Below are 25,516 nucleotides of genomic sequence, written 5' to 3'. Positions count from 1 at the left end.
TCTCAATGTAGTTTTGGGGTTCCTAAAATCACATTGGTTTGAACCACTCACCACTGTGGACTTAAAATATCTCACATGGAAAGTGGTAATGCTGTTAGCCCTGGCTTCAGCCAGGCGTGTTTCAGAATTGGCGGCTTTATCCTATAAAAGCCCTTACCTAATTTTTCATACGGACAGGGCAGAATTGAGGACTCGTCCTCAATTTCTCCCTAAGGTGGTTTCAGCATTTCACTTAAACCAGCCTATTGTGGTGCCTGCGGCTACTAGGGACTTGGAGGATTCCAAGTTACTGGACGTAGTCAGGGCCCTGAAAATATATGTTTCCAGGACGGCTGGAGTCAGAAAATCTGACTCGCTGTTTATCCTGTATGCACCCAACAAGCTGGGTGCTCCTGCTTCTAAGCAGACTATTGCTCGTTGGATTTGTAGTACAATTCAGCTTGCACATTCTGTGGCAGGCCTGCCACAGCCAAAATCTGTAAAAGCCCATTCCACAAGGAAAGTGGGCTCATCTTGGGCGGCTGCCCGAGGGGTCTCGGCTTTACAACTTTGCCGAGCAGCTACTTGGTCAGGGGCAAACACGTTTGCTAAATTCTACAAATTTGATACCCTGGCTGAGGAGGACCTGGAGTTCTCTCATTCGGTGCTGCAGAGTCATCCGCACTCTCCCGTCCGTTTGGGAGCTTTGGTATAATCCCCATGGTCCTTTCGGAGTCCCCAGCATCCACTAGGACGTTAGAGAAAATAAGAATTTACTTACCGATAATTCTATTTCTCATAGTCCGTAGTGGATGCTGGGCGCCCATCCCAAGTGCGGATTGTCTGCATTACTTGTACATAGTTATTGTTACAAAAATCGGGTTATTGTTGTTGTGAGCCATCTTTTCAGAGGCTCCTTCAGTTATCATGCTGTTAACTGGGTTTCATATCACAAGTTGTACGGTGTGATTGGTGTGGCTGGTATGAGTCTTACCCGGGATTCAAAATCCTTCCTTATTGTGTACGCTCGTCCGGGCACAGTATCCTAACTGAGGCTTGGAGGAGGGTCATAGGGGGAGGAGCCAGTGCACACCAGGTAGTCCTAAAGCTTTTTACTTTTGTGCCCAGTCTCCTGTGGAGCCGCTATTCCCCATGGTCCTTTCGGAGTCCCCAGCATCCACTACGGACTATGAGAAATAGAAATTCTTATTTTTACCCCATTTAGTAGGTAGGTGTAATTTTTGTTCTTGTTACCACAGTGCATTACCTTACACTTGTCTGTGTTGAAGCGCATTCTCCATTTGGCTGCCCATGCTTCTAATTTAACTAAGTCGTTCTGAAGAGACTCGGCATCCTCCAATGTACACCTGTAGGCCTGCTGCGGCAGCCATTTTGTGGATTGACTGGAAGCTTACTAGAAACTTGCTAGAAACTTCCGATATCACAGAGCCATGATGCACAAATTGGCTGCCTCCATTGTCTGTAGATCTTCAGTATACTTTAAATACTCTCCTACCTAATTTTGCACTAATAAAACTGATTGCTAGTAGAGAATTACCGTAAATCCATAGTGCAGGGGTTTCCAAACTGTGTGCCATGGGGCCTCTGCAGGTGTGCCACAGGTTGGTGGTCCAGGACCAAATCAAATGAATAATGGTCAATGTGATGGGCAAAACCAGAGCTGGTGGATGCCAGTCAAGAATGGACAATCGGAAACCCATCCCTGTCACCACCAAATAACTGCCTCTAAGGATGACAGGTTAGCACAATTATCATTCCATTTTTCCTGAATTTCTCGGTAAGAAACCTTAGGAGTAGGGGTGCCGTGAAAAAATACTGATACTCTAGGGTTGCCTTGATTCAAGAAAGTTTTGAGAACCACCACTGCTATAGTGAATCTACCTATGTCAGACTAGATTTTTCTCCGTACACTGAACAAAAGTGGTCTGTTAAAATGTTTAATGTTATAGAACTGCTTGTGTGCTGGACTTGGAACTCTGGGCCTAATTCAGAATTCAAATTTGTTAGCAGTTGGGCAAAACCATGGGGCATTCCAAGTTGATCGCTCACTAGCTGTTTTTTGCAGCCGTGCGAACACATAGTCGCCGCCCATAGGGGAGTGTATTTTAGCTTTGCAAGTGTGCGAACGCCTGTGCAGCCGAGCAGTACAAAAACATTTTGTGCAGTTTCTGAGTAGGTCTGAACTTACTCAGCCGCTGCGATCTCTTCAGCCTGTCCAGGGCCGGAATTGACGTCAGACATCCGTCCTGCAAACGCTTGGACACGCCTACGTTTTTCCAACCACTTCCTGAAAACGGTCAGTTGACATCCATAAACGCCTGTGCATTGCGGCGCATGCACAGTAGTGACTTGATCGCTGCGCTGCGAAAAATGTCAGCGTGCGATCAGGTCGGAATGACCCCCTATGTGCACTGCAGGGGGACAGATATTACACGTGCAGAGAGCGTTAGATTTGGGTGGGTTGTGTTCAAACTGAAATCTAAATTGCAGTGTAAAAATAAAGCAGCCAGTATTTACCCTGCACAGAAACAAAATAACCCACCCAAATCTAACTCTCTCTGCACATGTTACATCTGCCCCCCCCCCCCCTGCAGTGCACATGGTTCTGCCCAACTGCTAACAAATTTGCTGCTACGATCAACTCTGAATTACCCCCCTCTGATACAGTTTTAACACCCACAGCAGCATCTTAAGTCCTCAGCATTTAGGCCTAAAGAATTTTGCCATAAAGTGAACGATTTCACAATTTGCTTTATTGTCTACGCTGTATTCGGTCTGTCTGGGCCCAATTTGATTGGTTGCTACATTTTTGCCTTCATATACCTTAAGTGAACAACAATAGCAACATTCCTATTCGGTTTTCAGAATTTGGAGGGAAATTACGCTAAAAATGAACCAGTGCAGACATATTAAGTTGCATGCTTTACTGATCTAACAAAAGTGACATTAATGTTTCCTTTGCAAATTTACTATGAGGAACTTTACGACTTCAGTGTCTCTGGTGCGTTTAGTTTCAGGCTGTACTTGACTTAATAGATGCCAAATTTCTCAGGCATTAGCCCAATGCTGCCAAGGTGCGAAGGAGTTCTTCACATGATTTTGTAATGGAAATTACAGTGTAATGTTATGCAAGGAATAATCATTTGCTTCCTCTGATGCGTTTGGCAGGATCCGTGCTGGCCCTAGACACCTGCCTGTTGGAAAACACACGTTGCTATGTTAACTCATTACCCACTTCTCTTTTATTCTCATCAGTGAGTTTTTCCCTGAGGTTTTTATACATTGAAAGGGGAACACACAGATTGAACTGCTTGATGCTTTGTTTAAAAGGTAAAAAAAAAAAAAGGGTTGTATTCTGTATGCCGCCAGCCGGGATCCCGGCAACTAGCATACCGGCATCGGGATCCCGACCGCCGGCATGCCGACACATATTCTCCCTCTTGGGGGTCCACGACCCCCCTGGAGAGAGAATAAATAGTGTGGCGCGCATAGTGTGCCACCGTGCCCGCAGCGTGGCGAGCCCGCAAGGGGCACATTAGCGCTCGCCCAGCTGTCGGTACACTGGCCCCCGGGATCCCGGCCGCCGGCCACTCATACAACACCCTAAAAATCCTATTGGTACAAGTTGATTCCATATAAAACTCCATTGTGTAAAGCCTTCCAAAAAAGTTTATGCACCATAGCAGGATTTACAGGGGAGGTGTATCAAGTCTTGGAGAGAGATAAAGGGGTCTATTCATGAAACAGTGAAAAGAGTGGAGAAGTGAGCCTTTGGAGAAGTTGCCCATGTCAACCAATCAGCTGCTCCGTACAATTGTATAGCGTGCAAATTATAAATGTTACTTCAATGCTGATTGGTTGCCACGGGCAACTTCTCCACTGGCTCCCTTCTGCATACTTTTCACTGCTTCATTAATAGACCCCAAAGTAGAGAAGTTGGCCAAAGCAATCAACCATCTTCTGTCATTTCATAGACTGCTAGATAAATGACAGAAGATTATTGGTAGCTTTGGGCAACTTCCCCACATCTTGATGCATCTCCTCCACAATGGTAATTTGTTGTGGAGACTTGCCGGTGAATCTATTGTTCTGGGATCCTGCCATTTGGCTTCATTGCCATGCACTCAGGTCTGTGTAACTCGTCTCGAATATATAAAGAGTAGGGATATAATAAAGGTCAACACTTGAGTAAAGGAGGGATGCAATGCATATTGCAAGTGAGTGGTTCCATATAAGTGTGGTTATAAGTTCTTTGTCTTAATGTTTGGTTGGCCTATTTGTATGAGATTTCAGCAATGGTGGCTGTGACCTGGTTGACAGGAGTTACGGTGACAAAAACTAACGAGCTTCCTAATATCCCATTAGGAAGTGTCCACAATCACAGATTAGGGGCAGTGGTGTGTGTATATATCTCTAAGCTGCCGTGCCCATACGTTGCTTTGACATACAGGTAGATCTGGTCCTCATGGATACGAGCAGAATGGAAGGGTTATGGTCAGGTGGTGTAGTGTAAGGGCCTTATTACACCTAAAGGTACACGTCTGCAAATAAAGGGCCGCAAAGAACACAAGCAGTGATATACTGAGCGGAGAAGGCTGTAATATGGTCAGATCAGTCGTTCTTCACTTTCTTAACATGTTTGGTGAACCAAAGTAGAAGCCTACAGACATGAGTCCTTGTTTCCTTTGGAGAAGAGACCGTGAAGCTCTGTTACGGCGGGTGGTGTGTTTATTTGAGAGCCATCCACTTATTCCTTATACAGTTAGATAGGTGTCCAATGCAAAGCCAGGGTGATCAGTTCATTCAGTGGGAGTGTAATGTTCATGGGTGACGGCCTCCATCCATAGGGCTTGGGGCCATCAACAGAGAAATTATGTAAGCCAAACTCCACAGCCGTCTATCCATTTGTTGGTATCCGGTCTTTAGGTCGACACTTGGGTCGACCACTATTGGTCAACATGGTCAGTAGATCGACATGGCAAAGGTCGACACATGAAAAAGTCAACATGCGTTTGTTTTCTTTGTTTCTCTAACGTCCTAGAGGATGCTGGGACTCCGTAAGGACCATGGGGAATAGACGGGCTCCGCAGGAGGCATGGGCACTTTAAGAAAGACTTTGGACTCTGGGTGTGCACTGGCTCCTCCCTCTATGCCCCTCCTCCAGACCCCAGTTTTAGACTGTACCCAGAGGAGAATGGGTGCACTGCAGGGAGCTCTCCTGAGTTTCCTGCTTAGAAAGCATTTTTGTTAGGATTTTTTTCCCTTTTTCAGGGAGCACTGCTGGCAACAGGCTCCCTGCATCGAGGGACTGAAGAGAGAGGAGCAGACCTACTTAAATGATAGGCTCTGCTTCCTCGGCTACTGGACACCATTAGCTCCAGAGGGAGTGAACACAGGTTCGTCCTGGGCGTTCACCCCAGAGCCGCGCTGCCGTTCTCCTCACAGAGCCAGAAGAAACGAAGACAGAAGACGTCTCAGGCGGCAGAAGCCTTCGGTGCTTCACTGAGGTAACGCACAGCACCGCAGCTGTGCGTCATTGCTCCCATACACCTCACACACTCCGGTCACTGTAAGGGCGCAGGGGGGACGCCCTGGGCAGCAATAGAATACCTCTCCTATGGCAAAAGTCTATATACATGTACAGGTGGGCACTGTACATGTATATAAAAGAGCCCCCGCCATTTTTTAGTAAGTTTGAGCGGGACAGAAGCCTGCCGCCGAGGGGGCGGGGCTTCTCCCTCAGCACTCACCAGCGCCATTTTCTCTCCACAGCACCGCTGAGAGGAAGCTCCCCGGACTCTCCCCTGCTTGACACACGGTGAAAGGGGGTTTTAAAGTAGAGGAGGGGCACATTATTGGCGTTTTTACATTAAGCAGCGCTACTGGGTAAACAATCTGTGTTTTTCTCCAGGGTTATATAGCGCTGGGGTGTGTGCTGGCATACTCTCTCTCTGTCTCTCCAAGGGGCCTCAGGGGGAACCTGTTTTCAGAAAAGAGATTCCCTGTGTGTGTGAAGTGTCGGTACGTGTGTGTCGACATGTTTGACGAGGAAGGCTCACCTAAGGAGGAGGGGGAGTGCATGATGGTCAGGTCGCCGTCGGCAACGCCGACACCGGACTGGGTGGATATGTGGAATGTCTTGAATGCAAATGTAAATTTACTGCATAAACGATTAGACCAGGCTGAAGCTAGGGATCAGTTAGGTAGTCAGACCATGCCTGTTCCTGTGGCACCAGGACCTTCGGGGTCTCAAAAACGCACCATATCCCAGATCACTGACACAGATACCAACACAGATACTGACTCTCTAGTGTCGACTAGGAGGATGCAAAATTACAGCCAAAGGTCGCGAAAAGGTATTCGTTACATGATTATTGCCATTAAAGAGGTTTTGCAACCCCCTGTCCCTAACACGAGGGTACACATGTATAAAGGGAAAAAGCCTGAGGTCACTTTTCCGTCCTCTTTTGAACTAAGCGACTTGTGCGAAAAGGCTTGGGAATCTCCAGATAGGAGACTACAAGTTCCCAAAAGGATTCTTATGGCGTATCCCTTTCCACAAAAGGACAGGATACGATGGGAATCTTCGCCGAAGGTAGACAAGGCGCTGACACGCTTATCCAAGAAGGTGGCACTGCCTTCTCAGGATACAGCTTCCCTCAAGGATCCTGCTGATCGTAAGCAGGAGGTTACCATGAAGCACATTTACACACATTCCGGTACTATCGTTAGACCGGCTATGGCATCGGCCTGGGTGTGTAGTGCTGTCGCAGCATGGACAGATTCCTTATCTACGGAACTTGACACCCTAGATAAGGATACCATTCTAATGACCCTAGAGCATATCAAAGATGCTGCTTTATATATATGAGGGATGCTCAAAGAGACATTTGTTTACTAAGCTCCAGAATAAATGCTATGTCTATTTCTACTAGGCGACTCCTGTGGACCCGACAGTGGACGGGGGATGCCGACTCAAAGCAGCATATGGAGTCGTTGCCTTACAAGGGGGAGGAGTTGTTTGGAGAAGGCCTCTCGGACCTTGTCTCTACTGCTACGGCCGGTAAATCTAATTTCTTAGCTTATGTCCCCCCGCAGCGTACTACTAAAAAGGCACCTCATTATAAAATGCAGTCCTTTCGTTCCAATAAAAGCAAGAAGGTACGGGGATCGTCCTTCCTTGCCAGAGGAAAAGGCAAGGGAAAAAAGCTGCATGCAGCTAGTTCCCAGGAGCAGAAGTCCTCCCCTACATCTGCAAAATCCACCGCATGACGCTGGGGCTTCCCGGGGGGAGTCGGCTCAAGTGGGGGCACGTCTTCGATTTTTCAGCCAGGTCTGGGTTCACTCACAGGTGGATCCCTGGGCTATAGAGATTGTTTCTCAGGGATACAGGCTGGAATTCGAAGACGTCCTTCCTCGCCGGTTTTTCAAATCTGCTCTGCCAGCTTCCCCGTCAGAGAGGGAGTTAGTGTTGACTGCAATTCAAAAATTGTATCTTCAACAGGTGATAGTCAAAGTTCCTCTTCTCCAGCAAGGAAAGGGGTATTACTCAACCCTGTTTGTGGTCCCGAAACCGGACGGTTCGGTCAGGCCCATTTTGAATCTAAAATCCCTGAACTTGTACTTGAGAAAGTTCAAGTTCAAGATGAAATCGCTCAGAGCGGTCATCGCCAGCCTGGAGGGGGGGGATTGGATGGTGTCCCTGGACATAAAGGATGCATACCTTCATGTTCCGATTTTCCCTCCTCACCAGGCGTTCCTGAGATTTGCAGTACAAGACTGTCATTACCAATTTCAGACGTTGCCGTTTGGGCTTTCCACAGCCCCGAGATTTTTCACCAAGGTAATGGCGGAAATGATGGTGCTCCTGCACAAGCAGGGTGTCACAATTATCCCATACTTGGACGATCTCCTCATAAAGGCGAGATCTCGGGAGAAGTTGCTGGACAGCGTGTCGCTGTCGGTGAGGATGTTGCAGGGGCACGGCTGGATTCTCCATATACCGAAGTCCCAGCTAGTCCCTACAACGCGTCTGACCTTTCTGGGTCTGATTCTAGACACAGACCAGAAAAAGGTTTTTCTTCCGATGGAAAAGGCTCAGGAGCTCATAGCCCTGGTCAGGAACCTATTAAAGCTAAAAAAGGTTTCAGTGCATCACTGCACCCGTGTCCTGGGGAAGATGGTGGCATCGTACGAGGCCATCCCCTTCGGAAGGTTCCATGCGAGGACCTTTCAATGGGATCTACTGGACAAATGGTCCGGGTCCCATTTACAAATGCATCAGAGGATCACCCTGTCTCCCAGAGCCAGGTATCTCTCCTGTGGTGGCTGCACAGTGCTCACCTCCTAGAAGGCCGCAGGTTCGGAATTCAGGACTGGATCCTGGTGACCACGGACACAAGCCTCCGAGGTTGGGGAGCAGTCACACTGGGAAGAAATTTCCAAGGTCTCTGGTCGAATCTAGAGACTTATACATAAAAAGTAGACAATAGAATGTGTCCTGGGTGCTAACAAGGTGACTAAAGCAAAGAATAATGTATACAATACGTTCCTTTTGAAAGGAGGGTGATCTCGAAGTTGATTCACTCAATGGAAAAGAGTTGTGATTTCATCCAGTAACAACATTTCGTAGTTATCGGTACATGTAGGAAAAAACAATAACATACAATGTGTGATATTGTTTTAAAGTTCAATATTTGCAAGAGATGTAGAAGAACGGTGTAATTGGTATCTTTTGTAGATAATAAAGATCTTATGTTGTCTTGCGTACCCCACTCACACTAGAATAAGTGTAGATGTATCCATAAAGGTATCTTTTAAATGGTGGTAGGCACAACTGTCAGGTTATCAGACATCAATTTGAAATAGGCTGATCAAACACAGGCGTACCCCAGACTCACACAAAAGGTATGGTGGGCACTCCTTAAAAGGTATCTTTGTGTTTGGTATAGATGAAGCGTACCCCAACTCACACTGGAACTGGATGGTCTACTCCTATAAAGGTATCTTTATCCAATCATTAAACTTCTGTCCAAACTTTGGTGGTTTTGACTCGATAGCTCATAAATATGCAGAAAAAAGAAGAACACAAAGGCGGACAATGTGTAGTATTGTTTGTCGTGATTCCAAGTGCATAAATTAAAAGGCACCAATACCTTGGTGAATAACAGTGGATAGCCAATATCTCATGTACCCCACTAACGCCACAGAATTTAGATGGTAATGTGCCCGTGGAGATATTCTTTACATTACAGTGTACCCGAAATGTATTAATACCCCCAGGCGTACCGAACTCACAGGAAATATATATCAGACCTGACAGTTGTGCCTACCACCATTTAAAAGATACCTTTATGGATACATCTACACTTATTCTAGTGTGAGTGGGGTACGCAAGACAACATAAGATCTTTATTATCTACAAAAGATACCAATTACACCGTTCTTCTACATCTCTTGCAAATATTGAACTTTAAAACAATATCACACATTGTATGTTATTGTTTTTTCCTACATGTACCGATAACTACGAAATGTTGTTACTAGATGAAATCACAACTCTTTTCCATTGAGTGAATCAACTTCGAGATCACCCTCCTTTCAAAGGAACGTATTGTATACATTATTCTTTGCTTTAGTCACCTTGTTAGCGCCCAGGACACATTCTATTGTCTACTTTTTATGTATATACTTGTGTTTTATAAATGTGGTGACATTTATTTTTGACATTAGAAGTGTACAGGCAGCTTTTGCGCCAAAAGCACTTGCTTGACTATTTTCTCCTATTTGCGAATCTAGAGACTTGTCTCCACATCAACGTCCTGGAGTTGAGGGCCATATACAACGCCCTACGCCAGGCGGAGGCATTGCTTCGGGACAAACCGGTCCTGATTCAGTCAGACAATGTCACGGCAGTGGCTCATGTAAACCGCCAAGGTGGCACAAGTAGCAGAGCGGCCATGGCAAAGCGACCAGGATTCTTCGCTGGGCGGAAGGCCATGTAAGCATCCTATCAGCTGTATTCATCCCAGGGGTGGACAACTGGGAAGCGGACTTCCTCAGCAGGCACGACCTGCATCCGGGAGAGTGGGGACTTCATCAAGAAGTCTTCGCACAGATCGTGGGTCGGTGGGGACTGCCTCAGATAGACATGATGGCGTCCCGTCTCAACAAAAAGCTAAAGCGGTATTGCGCCAGGTCAAGAGACCCTCAGGCAGTAGCGGTGGACGCTCTAGTGACACTTTGGGTGTTCAGATCGGTCTATGTGTTCCCTCCTCTACCTCTCATACTCAAGGTGTTGAGAATAATAAGACTAAGAAGAGTAAGAACAATCCTCATTGTTCCAGATTGGCCACGAAGGACTTGGTATCCGGATCTGCAAGAGTTGCTCACAGAAGATCCGTGGCCTCTTCCTCTAAGACAGGACCTGCTGCAGCAGGGGCCCTGTCTGTTCCAAGACTTACCGCGGCTGCGTTTGACGGCATGGCGGTTGAACGCCGGATCCTAGCGAAAAAAGGTATTCCGGAGGAGGTCATTCCTACCCTGATCAAGGCTAGGAAGGACGTGACATTGAAACATTATCACCGTATATGGCGAAAATATGTTTCTTGGTGTGAGGCCAGGACTGCTCCTACGGAGGAGTTCCATTTGGGTCGTCTGCTTCACTTCCTGCAAACAGGAGTGACTTTGGGCCTAAAATTAGGGTCCATAAAGGTCCAAATTTCGGCCTTATCCATTTTCTTTCAAAAGGAATTGGCTTCTCTTCCTGAAGTACAGACATTCGTGAAGGGGGTGCTGCATATTCAGCCTCCTTTTGTACCTCCGGTGGCGCCGTGGGATCTTAATGTGGTATAAAGTTTCCTCAAGTCACCTTGGTTTGAACCACTCACAACAGTGGAGTTGAAATATCTCACTTGGAAAGTGGTCATGTTGTTGGCCTTGGCTTCTGCGAGGCGTGTTTCGTAATTAGCGGCTTTGTCACATAAAAGCCCCTATCTGGTTTTCCACGTGGATAGGGCAGAATTGAGGACGAGTCCTCAATTTCTGCCTAAAGTGGTCTCTTCTTTTCATATGAATCAACCTATTGTCGTGCCTGTGGCTACACGGGACTTGGAGGATTCCGAGTCCCTTGATGTGGTCAGGGCTTTGGAGATTTATGTGGCCAGAACAGCGAGGGTTAGGAAAACTGAAGCGCTGTTTGTTCTGTATGCAGCCAACAAAGTTGGCGCGCCTGCTTCAAAGCAGACTATTGCTCGCTGGATCTGTAATACGATTCAGCAGGCACATTCTACGGCAGGATTGCCATTGCCTAAATCTGTTAAGGCCCATTCCACTAGGAAGGTGGGCTCGTCTTGGGCGGCTGCCCGAGGGGTCTCGGCATTACAGTTGTGCCGAGCAGCTACTTGGTCGGGGTCAAAAACTTTTGAAAAGTTCTTTAAATTTGATACCCTGGCTGAGGAGGACCTCCTGTTTGCTCAAGCGGTGCTGCAGAGTCATCCGCACTCTCCCGCCCGTTTGGGAGCTTTGGTATAATCCCCATGGTCCTTACGGAGTCCCAGCATCCTCTAGGACGTTAGAGAAAATAAGATTTTACACTTACCGGTAAATCTATTTCTCGTAGTCCGTAGAGGATGCTGGGCGCCCGTCCCAAGTGCGGACTTCTTCTGCAAGACTTGTATATAGTTATTGCTTACATAAGGGTTATGTTATAGTTTCATCGGTTTAGACCGAGACTATGTTGTTTGTTCATACTATTAACTGGGTAGTTATCACAAGTTATACGGTGTGATTTGTGTGGCTGGTATGAATCTTGCCCTGGGATTCCCAAAAATCCTTTCCTCGTACTGTCCATCTCCTCTGGGCAGTTTCTCTAACTGGGGTCTGGAGGAGGGGCATAGAGGGAGGAGCCAGTGCACACCCAGAGTCCAAAGTCTTTCTTAAAGTGCCCGTGCCTCCTGCGGAGCCCGTCTATTCCCCATGGTCCTTACGGAGTCACAGCATCCTCTACGGACTACAAGAAATAGATTTACCGGTAAGTGTAAAATCTTTTTTTTTCATTTTTGGAACTTTTTCATACTTTACGATCCACGTGGACTACGATTGGGAATAGCGAGCCATGCGAGGGGACACGTTGCACTAATTAAGGTTCCCGGTCACTTAACAAAGAAAATGACAATAGGTTTTTTTAAACTCATGTCGACATTTTCCCATGTCGATATAATGGCTGTGTCGACCTATTTCATGTGTCGACCTAGTCACTGTCAACCAATATGGATCGACCTAATGACTGTTGACCCAACGATCCACACCCCCATTTGTGGGAGGTCCTGGAACGCTTCTTCAGACTGCATTTACAACTACATAGATAGGATTTTAGTGAAAGAACAGCGTTGCCTCTGCCTGTAGAAATCCAGACACTTCTAGAAAATGACAAGCTGTACGTAGCTGCCCACCGCCTAAAAGGACACTATGTGACCTATGTATTTCCATTGTGAGATGTGCACACATTTACTAGAAAAAGCCCAACTATAACCTGTTTATCTGTAGCTTACAGCATACTGTGCCATGTTCTTATAGAATCCCCTTCGTGCAGGTCTCCTCTTGTTTTGAATGATAAATGGAATAAGTGTGAATTAAAAAATGAAAAATAAATTGCAGTTGATTGCTGGGCACAGAATTTTAGTTTGTCCTCTATTATAATATTTTTATTAATTTTCATATTGGTTGTTTTATAGATTATATTTGTATTCAAAGATATTGCGTGAATACTAAAGCACGGATGGTGTAATGGTTAGCATTACTGCCTCACAGCACTGAGGTCATGGGTTCGATTCCCACCATGGCTTTACCTGTGTGGAGTTTGTATATTCTCACCGTACTTGCGTGGGTTTCCTCCGAGTACTCCGGTTTCCTCCCACAATCCAAAAATATACTGGTAGGTTAATTAGCTCCCAGCAAAAATTAACCCTAGCGTGAATATGTCTGTGTGTACATGTGATAGGGAATATAGATTGTAAGCTCCACTGGAGCAGGGACTGATGTGAATGGGCAAATATTATCTGTAAAGCGCTGCGGAATATGCGTGCGCTATATAAAATAACTGGTAATAATAAATAATAAGTCACTTGGCATAGTTTATACAGATGTGTACTCTCCTGGAGACGTTACAGACTCTTTAATCACCTTTGTGTATTATATGTCTTTAATTTATTGATGGAGATTTAACATTGTGTACTGTTAAATATTTATTTCACTAGGTCTGCTTTTTGCTTCTAACTGGCACATGCTGACACTACAGGCATTTACCTCAACACCAATAATTCACAATCGCATAGTAACTTGTGGGTTTTATTTAAGTTGAACTGTTTAAGTTCCATCAGAAACACTGCCCGCAGTTCTGATTATTGCAGGCGGTTAAGCCTTGGTTTATTTTTGTTGCATCTCTATTGGTAGATGGTTATATTTAGAGCTGGTTACAGCCGTGTAGCTTGTTCTATATTTGATCTTTTTACACATTCGCGTTAATTTAGCAATCTTGTGCTAAGATATAAATATTCATGAGCACTAATAAGAGTGAACGAGCTCCTGTACTGGCGGAGCATGCCCAGTTGTGTGTGACCTTGTCGAATTACAGGACGTCTGCCAGCTTTCACAGTTTCATGATCATATCAAATTAGCGTCACATGATCATTATCGCACACCAATAATGAGTTTTATATAGTGCCTAAGATATTATTGCTGGTGTACCAGACAGGGGGCCTGATTCATGTTTGTAAGTAAAGCAAAAAAAGCAAAGTAACTTTGTATCTGGAACAAACCATGTTACCATGCAGTGGGAGCAAATACATTGATATTTTTTCTGTGCAGGGTAAATACTGGCTGCTTTTGCATGTAGCTCACAAGTGTTAGCTTTATTTTTACACTGCAATATAGATTCCAGTTTGAACACACACCACCTAAATCTAACTCTCTCTGCACATGTTACATCTGCCCCTCCTGGAGTCCAGCATGGTTTTCCCCAGTAGCTTGCTTTGTTGCTTTGCTTACAAACATGAATTAGGGTTGCCCATCGGTGGGTTATCCATCGATGGTTTGACATCGATGGTACCATTGATTGTAACCATTGATGGTATAAAACTATCCGCTAGGGATCCATCAAAGTTTTTCCTGCTTTACTATGAGGTTGACTGTGTGCCAATAAGTGACTGGGGTTGGACTTCACGGATGTTAGGAGATGGAGCTATGCGCTGTTTCCAGACACATTGTAAATGGGGTGGGGGGTGGGGGGGGGGCTTACAACTGGTTGGTCTTTACCATCGATGACCGGTAACCATGTGGATCTCCTCCAACGATGGCTAAAGTATTCAACATCGGTCATAAACCATCGATGATTTTGAATCATCGATGGTCGATGGACATCCCTAACATGAATCAAGCCCAGCGAGAGGGGTCACCATGTTGTAGCCCTTTGTCTTAAAGATGTTCTGTATGTATAACAGTTACTAACTGGCACCTTATGGAAGCCCCCGCCGTTTGGCACCAGTTCTGGCCGTGGACTTTAAAAGGGCAATACAGGTTGAGTATCCGATATCCAAATATTCCGAAATACGGACTTTTTTGAGTGAGATAGTGAAACCTTTGTTTTCTGATGGCTCAATGTACACAAACTTTGTTTAATACACAGTTATTAATAATATTGTATTAAATGACCTTCAGGCTGGGTGTATAAGGTGTATATGTAACATAAATGCATTCTGTGCTTAGATTTAGGTCCCATCACCATGATATCTCATTATAGTATGCAATTATTCCAAAATACGGAAAAATCCGATATCCAAAATTCCTCTGGTCCCAAGCATTTTGGATAAGGGATACTCAACCTGTATCATGAAATGCAAAACAAAGTTTGATATATCCCATAAGCTTTTAGAGCATAATAATGTTAAGTGTTTTTAAAACTACAAAAGTCCCTTTTACACATGACCAAAATTCAGTTTGCACTAAAGAATTATGTTGGTGTCAGATTCCCATCAATCTCACATTATTTAATGTATTAATAACTTTACGGGGCTCATTAGATCCATAGAAAATGGAGTAGTTGTCCCTCGAGGACCTCTATAAATCTTCTAATGTTATCATAAAGTTCTAGAAGTGCTCTGTGGATTCTTCGTTCTGTTTACATTTGTTATTTAATTGTCCACTTAGCTGTATTTATGAACATCGTGGTAGTAGATAATAAAAAAAGTATATTAACTAAACAGTGCTATAAATACATGTTCGCAGTCGTAACCGGGGGGCATTTTAGCGGCGCAACACTAATTTGTGCTTCCCGGCCTCACCCCTCCCATCCATCGCACAGCAGCTGGCAGATGTGGTGGGACCAGCTTGCTTGTTTAAAATTTTGGCAGCGTTCCCCAGAGGAGTAGAGGCAGCGAGACACGGGGCTTCACGTGTACAGTTGCCTTGGAGAAACACAGGGTTTTTTTTTTCCCAAACTCCACTTTCTGCTATGGAAAATCCGTCCGTGTCTGTAGGGCTGACCAATGAATGGATGCTTTTGTTATGATGTCACTCTGCGCTTGACAGCCTGGAGGAATGTACGTGGTGCAGATGGAGATGACTGTACTTTACACAAACACACAGTTCTGTCATAACTTCTGCCATGAATGAGAGACGTCTGTAGTAACGGTTTGCGGTGCGGCTACTCCCCCAAGTGTTGGGAAATGTCCCGCTACTTAGACCCTGTCCTGTGCCTTTTCATTTGCTAGGAAAATTGACCTATATAGATAATCACTTAAGAGACAGAAATCTTAGTGGAATTCTAAAGAAAGTGTTGTTGTGTTTTATGGGGGTAATTCCAAGTTGATCGCAGCAGGAATTTTTTTAGCAGTTGGGCAAAACCATGTGCACTGCAGGGGAGGCAGATATAACATGTGCAGAGAGAGTTAGATTTGGGTGTGGTGAGTTCAATCTGCAATCTAAATTGCAGTGTACAAATAAAGCAGCCAGTATTTACCCTGCACAGAAACAAAATAACCCACCCAAATCTAACTCTCTCTGCACATGTTATATCTGCCTCCCCTGCAGTGCACATGGTTTTGCCCAACTGCTAAAAAATTTCCTGCTGCGATCAACTTGGAATTACCCCCAATGTTTGCTCTGTTTATGATGTGAACGTTATCTTTTAAGTCTGATCTAAAGACTGCAAATGAATAAGGGGGAGATTTATCAAAGCTTAGAGAGAGAGAGAGAGAGAGCCTGTGAAGTGTTTTCGTCTTGGTGCATCGCCCAGGATTATATGTAAATGATCAGGCCAAGTGGGAGCAGTCATAGTTTATCATGAGTTGGGATATACAGTAGTACTTGTGTATTAGGTTATTCCTCTGCTCCTTGTAAAGGTGGGGAGCCTGCATGAAGGTCAGCCGGGGTAATTTACCGTAACCGTTGTGGGCAATCTGTGTCCGCTAGCACTTTATGGTTTGTTCTTTTTAACAAGTGCTATCCGTAACCTTTAACCTCTAGGTGCAGCATGTTGGTAATCGGCTTAAGACGAAATTATACCTACAATTGAATTTTAGGCGGCCACCAAATTATCTACATGTACTACCTGTAAATTATCCATAGTTGGCTGTAACTGGGTAAAATCCCAGGTAGAAGCAATATCACCACACGTGACCTTTTCCATGATCTAGTGGTGGCCACAGCAAGGTATGTTCATCAAGCAGATACATTTTCTTTATACTTTGTATCCCCACAGGTGTGGAGCATCACATATCACAGCTGGCTGACCTTCGTTCTGCTGCTCTGGGCCTGTCTGATCTGGATGGTGCGGAACAGACGCCAATTCGCCATGCTGTGCTCTCCTTTCATCCTTCTCTACGCAGTAACGCTCTGCAGTTTGCAGTATGTCTGGAGTATGGACCTAGAGAAGGAGCTTCCCACACAACTCGGCTTTATGAGACTGTCCCAGCTGGGCCTTGCCAGAGCGCCATACCCCTGCCTCAACCTAGGGGCGATGGTAACTAGCTTCTTCTTCTTACCCATGAAACTTCAGCACCACAACACTGTTCTCTATGCAGTTACGCTGCCTGCATGAAGGGTGAAATGTAATGGTCTGCGAGAAGCAGGCTTTGCCCAACTTCGTGCGAGTGTGCCTAGATTTTTAAAGCTCCAATCATTTACATGGCAAAACCAGGTTGGTTTTGCCGTGTAAGTGATTGCCGCTTTAAAAAATCTGAGCAGACTTGCACGAAGTCCCACACAGCCTGCTTCTCGCAGACCATTACATCTTACCCAAAGTCTTTTATTTATAGTGGTAAATGTGGGGATGTGTACAGATGTAGTAACGCTCATCTACCTGTCAAGCGTGTTATCCGAGACCATCGAGGCGCGACTGGTATGCCCGCAACCATGATGCATGTAAGCACGCGCATCGCCATAAGAATGAATGGGTGGTGTACCTAGTCGCAACTCCGTGAACTAAGACGCACCTGCGGAAAGGCATAGTATGTGCGTCGGGTAAGATGAGCAATTGTTTCCATTTTAAGATTTATTCTGCCGAGGAAGACATGTTGATCTCTGTATGTGCATGTAGTAATCGGAGTGCCTGCACATATCCGGTGCACTCTTAACGGATGCATAGTGGGGGGCACCATATTGTAATCTGGACCAATGCTTCTGAGAATGCGGCCTATCCATGTGCTGCATTCCATTGACATCACATTCTCAGATACTGGTCCCGCCTCCCACATGGCTGCCTCCATTTTGTTTAGGCAACAGGTGTATTCGCCATAGATTTCAGTGGTACAGTGGGGGACAACTAGTAAAATGTGTTGCCTATAGGAGCAGAAGAGCTCTAAATATACTAAATATGAAAAGATGTGCCCAATATTTACATATCAGGACATAATGAACAATCATCTGCCATCACCTAAACGTGTAATCACATGTGTCAAATAACACATTACTCATTCAACAAAATCAAGCTGAAACCATGTGTGAAAATTATTTCTCCTCATCGATCTGGAAGAGGGTTAGACTGTAAGAGTATTTGGGCAGGGCTACCTACCTTCACCCGTTTCATGTTGTTACGTTTTCTCTTTGTATTATGATCCACTCAATGTACTAAAGGATAACAATAACAAGGCCATTTCCAAACCAGCTGAAGGCCATGATCATTATACAGTGAGAAAGATTAGTTACAAATGGAGAACTTCATTGACCATTGCCAATCCCACCAGAGCATTCCAACTAATTTGGTAAATGATTAGTCCATGTGATGCTCCAACAAATCACACAAGACTAACCATTGCCTCCAGGGGTCTCCAGGCCTCTGTCAGCATAGTGACCATGATGACCATGTTCATGACTGTAGCATCAGCGAAGAATGGAGTACATGTGGGTTTTCTGGAAGGGTAGCCAGAAGAGAACTCCTGTTCTCCAATGAAAACCACAAGACAGACCAGACCAAAGTGGACTTTCTTTAACTTAACGTACAATGCCATGTTTTTCATATCCCAAACACAGCAACGTGATCACTACAAGAACCTACTACCAATAGTCAGGAATAATGGTTGGGACGATGATGACTTGGATAGCCTTGTAATCATTGAGTCAACTGTGAACTATTGTTTCTATTAACTATAATCACACCAGCAAATCCACAGCAGGATGGCTGAAAAGTAAATGGTCATGATATTTAAATTTCTGAACTGTAGAGCTCTTTCCTTTTGAGATGCTGCAGAGACCATAAGAACTGGGCATTGAGAATTGCCCTGAAATATGTCAATGATCTGAAGCAGCGTTTTAAGGAGGAGGAGAGGATCATTACTCTTGCTGTTGCTGCTAAAGGTTGTACTGAATTTTGAGGTGCATTTTCACACATGGCTTCTCATGTGACAAATAAATCCAAAGAGAAGGGCAGGGATGAATGATTGCTGATTAGGCCCTTATATGTAAATACACATCTTTGATAATTTTTATGTAGTCTATAATGTGTAAGTATAACTGTAGCGTAGAGGGAGTAAGATCTATATTGTGCATAATCCTGTCTGTAGTATCCCATGCTACAGAAGATTGAGGTGTCTTCCATCCTTCTCCCCCTCTTAGCTTCTATACACCCTGACGTTCTGGCTCCTGCTCCATCAGTTTGTCACCGAGCAGCTACTTAAACGAAAGAAGGTGACAGCCGCTCTAGAGGAGGTCACTGTGCCGGAGTCTGGTGAGTTAAGTGCAGACCTCTGTGGCAAAAGTCGCTGTGATCTATAGCTTGGCTAAACCCGCAGAATATTTGTATTTGTTGTCACAGGTCAGCCCGCTGAGAAGAATCTGCTGAAACGTTTTGGGGATCATGTGATGAGTTTCTATGCCAAATACTGGATATATGTCTGTGGAGGCATGTTCATAGTCGTCAGCTTTGCTGGGCAGCTCGTCATGTACAAAATTGTCTATATGTTCCTCTTTCTTCTCTGCCTGATCATCTTCCAGGTGAGTTTATAGACTGGGGTCACGGAGGGTACAAGAGTGGCTCGTTCACTCCATGTGTGGCCGAATGTCTTCATCTGTGAAATAGTATTTTATATGGTGGCCACCTTGTGAATACGTGGAAGAGATTAGAACTATTTCTATTTTCTTGTTTTTAGGTGTATTATGCCCTCTGGAGGAAACTTCTGAACTTTTTCTGGTGGCTGGTGGTGGCTTACACAATGCTGGTCCTCATCGCCATCTACACCTTCCAGTTTGAAGAATTTCCCATGTATTGGAGGAACCTGACGTCCTTCACAGATGAGCAGTAGGTTTCCTCCAGTCTTGTTATTTGAGTAAAACTTTTCTGGACTACACTTCTATTCTGTGATCACAGAGGATACCTTAGTCCTAGGACAACCTTTCTCCTCTCTTATCCATAGTCTTCTGCTCTCCCTTCTCCATCTCCTCTAGGTTGGGTGCCATAGGGCTTGAACAGTTTAGCGTGTCCGAGCTATTCACCAGTATCCTGATACCAGGCTTCTTCCTCCTGGCATGTATCCTTCAGCTCCATTACTTCCACCGACCCTTCATGCACATCACGGACCTGGCACGAGCATCATCTCTTGGCTGTACCCCGTACAAGGACAGGTCAGTAGTGACCATTACTGGGCAGGATGCAGGGCCGGATGCAGGGTAGGATTATAGTACATACTTTCAGGTCTGTCTGTCGTGTGAGTTAGTATAAACTGGTACATGTTGTCCAAAGGTTTTTTTACTGTATCTCTACTATTGTAAGATTCCAGACTTGCTATCAGATAAGCTTTGGTATAAAAGTAACACTACGTGCCCAGACACCTCCTTAGACTACAGGGATAATGTTTTTTTGGATTTCCTGTTGTAGCTCTTTATCTATTTGGAAACACTTTAGGCTCCTACAATATCAAACGTTTCTGTACAATAACTCCAAACATAAGCAGTTTGGTTGCAGATATTTCCTTTTATTAGTTGTGCCACGCTTACGTGATTTAGGGGCTGATTCATATTCATTCTCTGTTAGCGCACACCTCCAATGTTTTAAGATTTGCACATGTGTAGGAGGGATCGGTATGAAATACCTCCAATCAAAATCCCGACGTTCAAAATCCCGACACCAATTGACCGATGGTCAAAATCAACATTTAAAATATAGACAAGGTCAAAATACCGACATGTAAAATGTCGACAGGTCAAAATACCGACATGCAGTTTTTGTTGGGTTTTTTGTGTGTATGTCGACATAAGTCAACATGGACACCATATAAAGTGTACCGCGTCCCCTCGCTTCGGGCACGGTGCCTCGCTGCGCTCGGCACACTATTATATTCCCCCTCCAGGTCCACTGGGATGGTAATGTATGAACAAGTCGGTTTCAATGAAAAAAATCATGAAAAACTCAGGTCGGTATTTTGACCTGTCGGCATTTTACATGTCGGTATTTTGACCTTGTCGGTATTTTAAATGTCGGTATTTTGTTCATGTCGGGATTTTGACCTTGTCGGGATTTTGACCATCGGTCAATTGTTGTTGGGATTTTGAACGTCGGGATTTTGATTGGAGGTAAACTGACTGCATCCCGTGTAGGAGCCTCATTGGGCATGTGCAGATCTGGGGCTGGGATGTCTCCCGCAGTGCCCCTTGCCGCAGCATGACTGACATGCCGTTTGGCTTTAGGGGGGCGCCAACGATGAGCATTCAAGAAAACAGGGGCATGATGGTCCCATTTTCTGTGCATGCCGCAGTCTGTGGCTTCATCCTTGGGTGCTCCAACACCGTGACTTCACTGGAAATCCAGAGTAACTTGGTGGTTGCGCAGATGACCGTTGTTCATGTAGAGGATCTGATACTGCATCCTTGGTTGCAGTAGGGAATCGCAGGAGCCGCCTATTTACACAAGACGCCGCCTGCGGCCTCTGCATATTTTAACACAACCACTGTGCACAGCGGCTGTAGCTACAGCACACACATTTGAAGCAGCCCATTATTAATGTAATTCTCCTTCACACATGGACAGCCTGTACATCATCATGATGGTATATATCAGCAGCAGCCACCCATCCTGCAAAGTAACAATATATGATAATTCAGCCAAAGGGGCTAATGTTTAGTTGGAAGTAAGTCTGCCACACTCTCACCAATATTGCGCGCACAGAGAAAAATACAGAACTTCGCCCGTATCCAGGGTTGTACAGATCTATGTGACCGCGCTGCCTGCGGGCCTGATTCAGACCTGATCGCAGAAGCAAAATCGTTCTCTAATTGGCAAAACCATGTGCGCTGCAGGTGGGGCAGATATAACGTGCAGAGAGAGTTAGATTTGGGTGGGTTATTTTGTTTGGGTTGGGTACGGGTTACCGGCGCGTGGGATCCCGGCGGGGCGGGGAGGTGGGGGGAGGCGAGCGCAACGAAGCCCTTTGCGGGCTCGGTGGCTTGCTGCACTTGCCACAGGTTCTATTCCCACTCTATTGGTGTCGCGGACATGTGTGAATACCCAGTGGCGACACGCAGTTACACCCCTTCAGCCAAACCTGGGCTCTAAATTGCTCGGCTTCGGTGAATGCACAGTGCAAAAATGCACTAGAGTATATGTACTAGAGTATAGTAGCTGAGTATGAATGCAGCGTCTTTAATGTTATTACCAGTAATCCAGTTTTGTTGTTATGTTTGATAGTAGTGAGGCAAAGGAGGAGGAGGCGGCAGCAGCAGTGACTTCTGGTACTGTCTGTGAAGGAGAAGAGGAGGAAGAGTGTGCTGAAGATGGAGGTCAGGAATCTAAAATTGTATTTTTAAATATAAGTACAGTTGCCATCCATTTAATCCAGGTGTGCATGGTACAGTTGCCTTCTATCTAGTTAATCAAGCACGTGTACAGCTTCATCACACAGTACACTTGCAGTTCATCTATTCCCACAGCTGCACTCCATCTGGCCCCATTGCACACTATACAGTTACAGTGCATCTGGTCCCATCATGGACTGTATAGTTGGCGTTCATCGTGTCTCATAGCACACAGTACAGCTGCCATCTATTTAATCTCAGTGTGCATGGTACAGTTGCCCCCTATCTTGTTCTATCCTGCATGGTATGTTTGTCCTCCATCTAGTCCCATCAAGCACAGTATAGCTTCATCACACAGTACACTTGCAGTCCATCTATTGTCCTCCTTCTAGTCCCATCAAGCACAGTATAGCTTCATCGCACAGTACACTTGCAGTCCATCTATTGTCCTCCTTCTAGTCCCATCAAGCACAGTATAGCTTCATCACACAGTACACTTGCAGTCCATCTATTGTCCTCCTTCTAGTCCCATCAAGCACAGTATAGCTTCATCACACAGTACACTTGCAGTCCATCTATTGTCCTCCTTCTAGTCCCATCAAGCACAGTATAGCTTCATCACACAGTACACTTGCAGTCCATCTATTGTCCTCCTTCTAGTCCCATCAAGCACAGTATAGCTTCATCGCACAGTACACTTGCAGTCCATCTATTGTCCTCCTTCTAGTCCCATCAAGCACAGTATAGCTTCATCGCACAGTACACTTGCAGTCCATCTATTGTCCTCCTTCTAGTCCCATCAAGCACAGTATAGCTTCATCGCACAGTACACTTGCAGTCCATCTATTGTCCTCCTTCTAGTCCCATCAAGCACAGTATAGCTTCATCGCACAGTACACTTGCAGTCCATCTATTGTCCTCCTTCTAGTCCCATCAAGCACAGTATAGCTTCATCGCACAGTACACTTGCAGTCCATCTATTGTCCTCCTTCTAGTCCCATCAAGCACAGTATAGCTTCATCGCACAGTACACTTGCAGTCCATCTATTGTCCTCCTTCTAGTCCCATCAAGCACAGTATAGCTTCATCGCACAGTACACTTGCAGTCCATCTATTGTCCTCCTTCTAGTCCCATCAAGCACAGTATAGCTTCATCGCACAGTACACTTGCAGTCCATCTATTGTCCTCCTTCTAGTCCCATCAAGCACAGTATAGCTTCATCGCACAGTACACTTGCAGTCCATCTATTGTCCTCCTTCTAGTCCCATCAAGCACAGTATAGCTTCATCGCACAGTACACTTGCAGTCCATCTATTGTCCTCCTTCTAGTCCCATCAAGCACAGTATAGCTTCATCGCACAGTACACTTGCAGTCCATCTATTGTCCTCCTTCTAGTCCCATCAAGCACAGTATAGCTTCATCGCACAGTACACTTGCAGTCCATCTATTGTCCTCCTTCTAGTCCCATCAAGCACAGTATAGCTTCATCACACAGTACACTTGCAGTCCATCTATTGTCCTCCTTCTAGTCCCATCAAGCACAGTATAGCTTCATCGCACAGTACACTTGCAGTCCATCTATTGTCCTCCTTCTAGTCCCATCAAGCACAGTATAGCTTCATCACACAGTACACTTGCAGTCCATCTATTGTCCTCCTTCTAGTCCCATCAAGCACAGTTTAGCTTCATCGCACAGTACACTTGCAGTCCATCTATTGTCCTCCATCTAGTCCCATCAAGCACAGTATAGCTTCATCACACAGTACACTTGCAGTCCATCTATTGTCCTCCATCTAGTCTAGGGGTGGGCAACAGGCGGGCCGCGGACCGATCCTGCCTGGCCCGCTGTGCCCCACCAGAGTGCAATGACAAGAGGCCCGACAGGCCGCTTGTCATTGCACTGCTCTCAGACGCGGCGCCGCTGAGGAAATCCCGGTCACGTCACAGGGTCAGCTGACCGGGATTTCCTCTATCATGCGCTGGGCGTCACGAGGGGCGGCGCTGGGCGGGCACTGCAGTGGGGACTCGGTGCAGAAGCGGCCAGTGGGGAGAAGAAATGGCGGCCAGCGGGGAGAAGAAATGGCGGCCAGCGGGGAGAAGAAGCGGCGGCAGCAGCGCGGATCATCAGACAGCGGGGATCTTCTGCCACTGACAAATAGGTAAACCCCCTGTCCTGGATAAAGCTAAAGCTGCCATATAAGTTCAGGGGAGGGGAGTTAAAAACGGTTATATGGGTTTAGGGGAGGGGGAGGGTAAGGACTGCTAAATAGGTTTAGGGGAGGGTGGGGAAAGGGGGGTAGGGACTGTCTGCCGTAATGTGTAAAAACGGGGGCCCTGTCTGCCGTAATGTGTAAAAACGGGGGCGCTGTCTGCCGTAATTATAAAAACGGGGGCGCTGTCTGCCGTAATGTATAAAAACGGGGGCGCTGTCTGCCGTAATTTTAAAAAGGTGGGAGCTGTCTGCCGTAATGTGTAAAAACGGGGGCGCTGTCTGCCGTAATGTGTAAAAACGGGGGCGCTGTCTGCCGTAATGTATAAAAACGGGGGCGCTGTCTGCCGTAATGTGTAAAAAGGGGATGCTGTCTGCCGTAATGTGTAAAAAGGGGGCGCTTGCTGCCGTAATGTGTAAAAACGGGGGCGCTGTCTGCCGTAATGTGTAAAAACGGGGGCGCTGTCTGCCGTAATGTATAAAAACGGGGACGCTGTCTGCCGTAATGTATAAAAACGGGGACGCTGTCTGCCGTAATGTATAAAAACGGGGGCGCTGTCTGCCGTAATTATAAAAATGGGGGTGCTGTCTGTCGTAATGTGTAAAAAGGGGGACGCTGTCTGCCGTAATGTGTAAAAAGGGCACGCTGTCTGCCGTAATGTGTAAAAAGGGATCTCTTTTTGAGTATTTTGTGTGTGGCCCTCGAATATTCGCTGGAAGTGTTAAGCGGCCCCCCAGCTGAAATAATTGCCCACCCCTGATCTAGTCCCATCAAGCACAGTATAGCTTCATCACACAGTACACTTGCAGTCCATCTATTGTCTTCCTTCTAGTCCCATCAAGCACAGTATAGCTTCATCACACAGTACACTTGCAGTCCATCTATTGTCCTCCATCTAGTCCCATCAAGCACAGTATAGCTTCATCACACAGTACACTTGCAGTCCATCTATTGTCCTCCATCTAGTCCCATCCTGGTGATACAGTGCCATCATGCGCGGTACACTTTTTAATTGCTATTCCTTCA

The 25,516-nt window shown here is 45.7% G+C and overlaps 1 protein-coding gene across 1 annotated transcript in view; it reads left to right on the top strand.

Annotated features, from left to right (window-relative positions):
• PIEZO1 (piezo type mechanosensitive ion channel component 1 (Er blood group)) overlaps window positions 1–25,516 on the top strand; it is a 277,074-nt gene that overhangs the window by 231,983 nt on the left and 19,575 nt on the right. The window contains exons 12-17 of the mRNA XM_063944250.1: window positions 16,757–17,017; window positions 19,108–19,219; window positions 19,307–19,485; window positions 19,641–19,789; window positions 19,936–20,112; window positions 22,172–22,263. Coding sequence (XP_063800320.1) covers window positions 16,757–17,017; window positions 19,108–19,219; window positions 19,307–19,485; window positions 19,641–19,789; window positions 19,936–20,112; window positions 22,172–22,263 — 970 coding nt within the window. The remainder of the gene's footprint in view (window positions 1–16,756; window positions 17,018–19,107; window positions 19,220–19,306; window positions 19,486–19,640; window positions 19,790–19,935; window positions 20,113–22,171; window positions 22,264–25,516) is intronic.

This window comes from Pseudophryne corroboree, chromosome 11 (genome assembly GCF_028390025.1).
Source record: "Pseudophryne corroboree isolate aPseCor3 chromosome 11, aPseCor3.hap2, whole genome shotgun sequence".
In the NCBI taxonomy this organism is placed as follows: Eukaryota; Metazoa; Chordata; class Amphibia; order Anura; family Myobatrachidae; genus Pseudophryne; species Pseudophryne corroboree.
This window is presented reverse-complemented; position numbering and strand designations above follow the sequence as displayed.